This window comes from Penaeus monodon, chromosome 18 (assembly GCF_015228065.2).
Source record: "Penaeus monodon isolate SGIC_2016 chromosome 18, NSTDA_Pmon_1, whole genome shotgun sequence".
NCBI classification, from domain to species: Eukaryota; Metazoa; Arthropoda; class Malacostraca; order Decapoda; family Penaeidae; genus Penaeus; species Penaeus monodon.
Window position 1 is genome coordinate 46,320,361 of NC_051403.1, and position 8,905 is coordinate 46,329,265.

The 8,905-nt window shown below is 35.9% G+C and overlaps 1 protein-coding gene across 1 annotated transcript; it reads right to left on the bottom strand.

The window, feature by feature from the left end:
- Nucleotides 1-718: 718 nt before the first annotated feature.
- LOC119584807 (proteasome subunit alpha type-1-like) lies at nucleotides 719-8,567 on the bottom strand. The gene is made up of 8 exons (XM_037933450.1): nucleotides 8,440-8,567; nucleotides 7,655-7,719; nucleotides 6,472-6,617; nucleotides 6,052-6,214; nucleotides 3,676-3,863; nucleotides 2,835-3,044; nucleotides 2,342-2,548; nucleotides 719-929 (listed from the first exon to the last, which is right to left on the bottom strand). The coding sequence occupies exons 1-8, from the start codon at nucleotides 8,565-8,567 to the stop codon at nucleotides 906-908; spliced, it is 1,131 nt and encodes a 376-aa protein (XP_037789378.1). The 3' UTR covers nucleotides 719-905.
- Nucleotides 8,568-8,905: the final 338 nt, after the last annotated feature.

Here is an 8,905-nt window from a genome sequence, read left to right on the forward strand (position 1 = left end):
GTCGATATGCTATTTCCTGAGGGGAGCCGGCCTGTGTCGACTAATGCCGACTCGCTCACGTGTGTCATGGTGCTGACTGTGAACCTAGTCCTTGCGCCGTGATCCCAGCACAGCAGTAACCTCAGCGACAGTTGCAAAATTCTCGCCTGGGCGGAGTGCGAACCGCCGGCCCTCGGGTGAGAGGCCAACTGTACCACTGTACTAGCCCGGAGGCTCCACATCGAAGTTGTGGCACTACTAAGATGAATCCATTATAAAAGCTAGACATTACCCAGTCACCACAATATGAAAAAATGTTTGAGCATCATACCAAATGCTATTCAATGCCTTATTACAATAGCACTTCAATGGAACTGTGCTGGTAATTGTTGCTCAATTTGATATCCAATCAAATATTTAGTAAAGACTGCAGATAATAGTTAATTCAAGTAAAACGATATTTCAATAAACCTTCCATTAGTCTCCTTTAGTTACTGCCCAGTGAGATTCCAACTGCTATTGGGATTCAGAAAACTACAATGTTTAGTCATCTTGGTGCAATACCCCAATACTCACCGCCATATAAATAAAATGTTTGGTACTTTCCCTTTTTAAATATTTGATGTCAGTTATAGCACCCTATTTCCCTTTTTCCTTTTTTTTAAACTTTTAAAAAAATGACATTGCAGAAAATAAAATTAACAGTTGGGAATTTATAATAAAAACTTTCATATTTCACCTTTGCTCACTGTTTATTCAGATACAATACGTGATGACCTTGAAAATTCAAAAAATGTTATGAGAAAATAATCAATTTATAAGTGAAAAACTCAATCTTTCCGCATGTTAACACTGGTGATATAGAAAGTCATCCACCTCTTCCTCTTATAATGAAACTCCATGCGCTTTTCCAACATGCTTTCGTCTTAGTCAGTCTCCATAGAATCACCTGAAAACAAGATTCAGACATTAGAAATGATTAACTTAATTTAAATAGTCAGAAAAATTTTGGACTTTTCAAATAAATTTAGGAAATTGTGTACCACTTCAGCTGCAATTTTTCATTTCTCCCCTAGAATCTACATGTTTAACAAAATTTACTAAACAAATATCTAAAAATTCAGACTTTCATGGTCAAATGAGAAAATTGCTCATCGTAACTACATCTATAATATTCCTTCAGCTAGACTTTATTTCCTAAATCATATTAACTAATAAAAAAATTAGAAGAAAAATGAATTCTAAGGCTCCTGGGGCATTAATCATGAAAGGTCTACGACTGTTCTTTGTTATTTTTTCTATGATTTGCACCATTGACACATCTCAAAGTTAATACTGGTAATAGAACACATATTTATTTGTTATAAACCCCATTTTGATAATCTATTGTAATAAGACAATAAGGTAAATATGGCAATAAATCTTGCTTATATCATAATGGTAATATTACACATTAAGTATAACTAAATGTGATGTGCATTCCTACATTTATTGTCATCCATCAGTTGTAAAGGCAGGCACAGCTATTCACATTTCCCTAATAATATACAGAAGAGGTTGGAAAAAAATTCCTTTTTTAAAAGGCTCAAAGCTCTTCTTTTTTCCAAAGAGGAATAATCTTCAACAGAAGAAAATTTGCATAAGGACAAAATTAAAGACAATCCTTATGGACATGAATAGAAAATATCAGTAAAATGTAAGAAACACCTAAATTAACACTTGACATTAAATCAGACTGGTCTTCCAAGTTTTTTCTATTATATTTGATGTAGAATTATTTTCAAATATATGCAAATTTGTAATGTAGTTTTAAAGACAGTCGTTATGCACGTGGGACACTTCCACACCTGTGTTGAAACTTCATCTAAGTCTTAGACAAAAACTGCCTGTCAAAGACATTTTTGTGGGGGTCAGACACATTTACAGAGTCAAAGACATATGAAGATAATCACACATCAGTAATGACAGACTTTGGAGGCCCATTATGATTTATTGTCAACCATTAATTTATCTGTTTTCTACATATTTACAGTAATTTTATATTCAAAAATACAAATGGCACCAAGCACCTTCACAACTGATGCAATGACAACAAACCTAATTTTAGTTAAATCTATAAAATGTGTACTCCTATTGTCACTATAGAAGCAAGATTTATTGCAGTACATAATTTCAATATATTACTGCCATCAAATATCTTCATAGAATACAATGTAAATGTTTGTTCAATTGCCAGCATTACCTTTGAGATGTGGCAATAGTGCAAATCATAGGCAAAATCATAAAGAGCAGTCAAAGACCTTTCATGAATACCTGACCTTAGAAAGGCTTCTCACGCACACACTGAATGCTCTCTACCCACCTGTGGCTGCTCATCAGTTGGTGGTGGTGGAGGCTGGTCTGCAGAAGCCTCACCATCAGCAGGAGCATCTGCTGGCTGGGCCTCGCGGCTGGTTCCTGCTCCCCCACGCCTCTCTTCCTGGTCCAGACCCTCCAAGTAGGGGTTCACGTCTTCATCATCATAGATGCTCAACTCCTCACCCTCACCCACAACAGCTATGCTGCAATTCTGTGGAGAAAGAGAATGAAAATTGTGGATTTTTTAAAGTGAAAAATACTCTCAATGAAAATATTATTCATAAAAAATTTCCAAGTGAAAAGGACAGCGTAGGAGATGGGAGATGGTGAAAAAATAGGAGACAAATATACACCAGATGAATACTTAATGATGGAGGAAAGAAGTAGGAAAATGCAGATGAGAGAGAGATGGAAGTAGGGAGAGATAAAAGATAGGAAAAAAAGAAAGAGGAGAGAGCAGTTACGCATAGTAAAACATGTGAATAATAAGTAAATACCTTGTTAGTTAGTTCTACATCATTAGGAAGCGTATCTCTGAGGGCTCTCAAGGCATGGCGGATTAATTCATCCCGAGTGACGCTCAAAAATTCCTCTAAGTGGCGTTCAAGGTAAGTACGAGCACTCTGTGAACGTGCCCCAACTGCCATGGCCTTACAGTCGTAATAATTAGCAGAAGGGCATGTTTGATAGATGTGAGGACCATCCTCCTGTAAATCAAAATACATAAAAATTACTATGATAAACATTACAGACAATTTTGTTCTCTAAAATGGCCTTCATCATGGTTATGCTTCAGTTTGTTTGTATGTATGTATGTATGTATGTATGTATGTATGTATGTATGGATGGATGTATATATGTACATATGTACATATGTACATATGTATGTATATATATTATACATTTATAATTTACAGGCTTCAGAATCTATAAAAAAAAAATAATAATAATAAAAAAAAATGCAGACACAATAACACTGAATGGAATAATGCAATACAATATACACATGATACAAAAGATATACAGGAAGAACAGGAAGTATATATTTATTTTTACATTTCTTTCTCTGACATCAAAGTTTATAAAAATCAATTAATGCAATGTGAAAATACATTCTTTTCTTTCCTAAACTGTTTTTCTATATGTTCATTCATGGAAAGAAATCTATCAATTCCTACAGGACAAATTTCATTATCATCAAATCTCTCTAAATTATGTGATAAAAACACAAGACAGAGTGAATATAACAATGCACAAAAAAAGTCAGAACCCTATCAGCTGCTGACATAAAAGAATATAAACAGCAATGAGGAGAGAAAGAAAAATAAAAAAACTTACATCAAAGCCCGCTACCAGGAGGCCAACACCATAGGGTCTCTTGTCATATCGCTGAGTAGCAATTTGCATCTTGGCTCCTACACGTTGCATCAGCTTGCTAAGTGACAGGGCTTGGTTGTGGCTGAAGTGCTCGTTAAGACATTCTGTGCGCATGAATTTGGACAACACACGTGCATCTGCAGTCAGACCTGAAGTATGAAAAAAAACTAACATTACATATGGAAATGATGGGAAACAAATTAATTTGAAACTATATTTATGTGCATAATTTTCTCCTGGTGCATAATCTTAACCCAGGAAACCAAAACAAAATAGAGGATGCTAGGAAGGTATGTATACATATTCTGTTCACTATGAACTTAGCTCATGAATTTTGTTTACACACAGATGGCTCTACAAGTGCTTAGTCCATCAAGGAATCAGCTGTTAACCCCAAACTGGGTGTTTAGGTTAACTTTATTAACCCATTGCCGCCGGGTGGTTTCCCGATACAAAAGCCTTCCCACCCGGCTGTATTCATATTGGCCTGGGCCCCACTGCCGGGCAATCGTGTCTGCATAATCATACATGCCCCCAGAAAATGGGACCAGCGCACCATGGCATGTATACACATGCCACCCAGTGGCAAAGAGTTAATTGTTTTAACACAAAGATGGCTCCACTTGTACTAAGTCACAAATGAGCCAATTATGAGTACTACTTGTCTCGCCTGTTTACCCTTTTCCTTGATTTTTGAAACTATTTTGTTTCTTATATTGCCATTATGTCAATAGCATTATAGTAATTCTAATATCTATAATAAAAATAACACCATTGATATTGATAGCATTAGTAAAAAAATGTTTTTCCTGCAAATTAAAGGAAAGGTGATATCAGTAAGGTCACAAGCTCTACTAATTGACACTTCACAAAAAATTCTAAAATGAGTACAGTTCCCCGCAATGTTGGGTTAAGCCTACTTGATTTCAGCTGTTTACTCTATTCCATGAGATTTCAGTGAGAAAAGTTTCTGCTTTTTATTGCTATTAGTGATGTCTACATTTGTAATAATGATGTCAATAATAAAAATGATAAATTTGATAATGCCCACAGTACAAGATTTTAATTTATCTTTTATTGGTTATTTTTTCTTATATTAACGGAATAGGCTAAAAAGGTAAGGAAGGCCTAGTAACTGACTCCTCACTGACTAAGTAGCAATGTAGAACCAAAAAGACAAAACAAAACCACAGTGGACAGTGCACCCCTTGCTAATGGCTTTTCTAAATTAAATAACTGAATTCACTATTGGGATAACTCTCACACCAGATTGGAAAGTTTGCAAGCTGCACAGCTGATGGCAAATATCTTTCTCAAAAATGTGTATCTGGAAGACATCAGTGCACAGGTACATATATTCCTTTTCCTTTACATGATAAAAACTTTGTACAAATTTTTCTGACTTATAATAACATGCAGTTTCCCACTGCAGTGGAATGAGGGTGAAAATTGGTTACAAAAATAATTTTATGAATGCAATTTCCCTGGTGAATTTATGTAGACTTTGCTGAAAGATTAATGCAAAAATTCAAACTATGTCATGACCCAAAGAAGTCATTACAAAACACTCCAGAACAATATGTAACCATGCTTTGATGTAACAGCTTTTGTATTCCCATTGTCTAATCATCACTCTATTTAAAATGTCACATTCTTGTCGTGATTCATCTCACTGTCTATACTTAAACAAAACGCGCCAACTTCGCAGCTACAGGAGTGTTCATACATTTTTTTTTTTTTTTTTTTTTTTTTTTTTGTACGTGCATTTGCTATCCCTCCATTTTGTACAGCAGAGAGCAGTACAAGTTTTCATTCCATTATTTGATACTATGCAAAAGTATGTAAACAAATGAATTTATTGATAATATATCAATTAATTTCTCATATGTAGAAAAAAAGAGTTTTTTACTGCATAATGAACATTTTCTACGGAAGCAAATCCAGAAATTAAGAAATTCAAATTTTTACTCTATTTCAACATTACTTCAACTTATACAAGCCTAAGTCATAGCCAAACTCCTAAAAAATCTGTTTTAAAAATTCCACTTATATCCATGTAGAGATATGCAAGACAATGTTTATACATGAAAAGTTGACGCCATAGGACAATATGACAGAACTCTAGCTTTGGTCTCTAAATATTAATAACCTTTAAGGTATGAGAACATGCTACTCGATGGTTGATGTTTTAGCCCTGGTTCAGTCATGAATTAGTTTCCACTGAGTACAGTGAGCTTCCTAAATTCCAAACAGAAGTCCATGTTGCATTTACTGGCAACATGTTTACAGCACCTACAAGACTAGACCAATGCAGCTTCAAATGAGGATAACCGTTACCTGAGATAGACACCGCAATGTGCTTGTCAATGGGCATGATCTTTTTCTGATGTGCAGCCAGCTCAGAGGAGGCCCTCTTAAGCGCCACCAGGACGGCATGGGTGGCACTCTTTACGCCTACTGTTGCCGACCCTTGTTTGACTGCCTCCATGGCATATTCCACCTACAAAGAGAAATACCTTTATAATTACAAGATTATCTTACAAAATAAGTCAAATATCAAACTGCATCCATTTGATATTAATTTTAATAGGGAACATTGGTATAACAGCATCTGTATATGAATACTTGCAAAATACAAAATCAAATTTTGCTAGGATGTTGGTTTCCCAACATACTAGTTTCCATTTTGTGATTCTTTTCCTGAATAAATTTTGTTTACAAAATTCAAACAGGAGAGACAACTCATGATCAAATTACCTGGTGCAGGCGTCCCTGTGGGGACCACACTGTGACGTCATTGTCATACTGGTTGCGGAACTGGAAAGAGAAGCTGCGATTAGGGACACCCTCTTCTTTTATTCTGTTCTTTGATCTTTTGACAAGATCCACCTTCAAACAGCAAACTCAGAATTTAAAGCATACCAGTTTAATAATACATGATGTGTTTTTCCTTAACAATGAAAACAAAATAAATGTTGAATAACCATGAGGATTCTCCTTCATGGGTGATATTGAGAGAAGGGAAGGGAAGGGAAGGGAAGGGAAGGAAAGGGATGGGAAGAGAAGAGGAGTAAAGGGATGGGAAGAGAAGAGGAGTAAAGGGATGGGAAGAGAAGAGGAGTAAAGGGATGGGAAGAGAAGAGGAGTAAAGGGAAGGGATGGGAAGAGAAGAGGAGTAAAGGGATGGGAAGAGAAGAGGAGTAAAGAGAAGAGAAGAGAGGAGAGGAGAGGAGAGGAGAGGAGAGAAGAGAGAGAGAGAGAGAGGAAGGAGAAGAGAAGAGAGAAGAGAAGGATGAGAGAAGAGAAGGACGAGAGAAGAAGAATAGAGATAAGGAAGAGAAGGGAGAACAAGAGAAGATAGAGAGCCAGAGAAGAAATAGAGACCAGAGAAGAAGAGAGACAAGAGAAAGATAGAGAGAAAGAGAAGACAAGAGAAGAAGAGAGAGAAGAGAAGAGAGAGAAGAGATGAGAGAGAAAAAGAAGAGAGACAGAAAGAAGAAAGAGAGAGAAAGAGAGAGAAGAAGAAGAGAGAAAGAAAAAAGAGAGAGAATAGAAGAAATAGACAGAAAAAAGGTTAATTATTCTGCAAACACAATAGGAAAGTTAATTTCCTAAAAAATACAATGTGAAGAAGAGGACATGATGGTGGCCAGTCTCCCACATTTAATCTATACTCTGAAATCATATGAACTTGTTATTTGTCATCCCTTTAGTCGAAGATATAGGTAAGAGTTTTCATTACAAGCTGATGGACAGAAAATAAAAGAAACGATAGATCCAAGAAATAGAAGATTATGAACAATGAACTAGTCTTACTAACGAGAAAGGAAATGCCCTCCAGAGACCAAGGAAAAAGACTAAGAGGTATATGCAGAGACAAAGATCCAAGAACCAGATAGATTCTACATTTCTATACATGAGGGAAAGCATTCCTGTACACCCGTAATGAGAGAAATGACATTAAGAACATAGGCATGAGACATGGACATAGTCCAGAATGCTGATCTGATATGCAGAGTGATATAATCGTAGATTTAGTGAGAAAGAGAATTACTGGTTGTTTATCGATTATGATGTATGAAGAATGGCAGTGAGTGTCGCTTATCTGCGGGCAAATCAATGTAGATACCAGGAGAGGAACATTATCAACAAGACTACGACAATGTTTCTAGAATAAGCAAAGATATTAATAGAGAAGAAGAAGAAGAGAAAGAAGAGATATGGCTATTTGTCCCAAAAAGACCAATTATTAGATAAATTGCAAAATATTGACCCCAAAAATGAGTACACTTTATTCTTGAACACTATCAATTTATTCTAAAAATAAAAGCTGGAGTCAGGACAAAATATAGCATAGCACTTAGTTCACTTTAATCTTATACTTCCTGAAATCATATTAAAAATTTTTCCTGTATCCTTGAGCGCCAAATAATATGTTTACTTACCAAAATGTCCATGGTAAAATAACGAATCCAATCCACAGATTTACTTTTACATAACTGCTCTTGCTTCACCGAGGCTGCCTCGCGTCACAACTAGCGAGCTGGCACATAATGCTCACTCAAGATATCAATTACCTCCTTGTATTCTGCACGTAATATTCTATTCATCGAAAAGCCCTTTCCGTAACCCCTTCCCTTGAAATACAGACATTATACTGCTTTGAGCATTGTGGACTTAGTCTCTGATCGTTAGCAAGAATCATTTCAGTCTTTGCTTACATACCCCACAGCAAACTCTAACCTTTGTATACCAAAACTCATGTGCTCTAATAGCCATGAAATTATCCCTTTTAAATCTGCGCAATCAATGACTATACTCTCACGCAACATTCGATCCACAAACTTCCACATGTTTCTGCTTGCAAATAACATATAAACTTTCTTACATAGATCCCGAGAGCAACAAAAAACACCAAATGATATTCCTCTTTCTGTTCAAAACAGCCAATATAGATTTTCCATAACATTTGCAATACTTGGACAGTTAAGACCAATGAGACACTTTTTCTCTTGGAATACCTTCAATGTTGATTATAACGCAAGGTGAGGAACAAAATATAGATTCACTGCATGTTCTTGCCTTCAGTCATATTATTACAAATTCCTTGGACTTCAGAAACCCCACCCAGATCACTGGATCATGAAAAAATTCGTCCTTTGAACACTGGCAGCTCGTATCTACTTCTATT

Coding starts and splice junctions, on each gene's coding strand:
- LOC119584807 (XM_037933450.1), bottom strand. CDS start 8,567: ATGTGGAAGTTTGTGGATCGAATGTTGCGTGAGAGTATAGTCATTGAT. Junction 6,215..6,471: donor CACAGGGACGCCTGCACCAG/GTAATTTGATCA, acceptor TTCTCTTTGTAG/GTGGAATATGCCATGGAGGC. Junction 3,864..6,051: donor CATTGCGGTGTCTATCTCAG/GTAACGGTTATC, acceptor TTCATACTTCAG/GTCTGACTGCAGATGCACGT.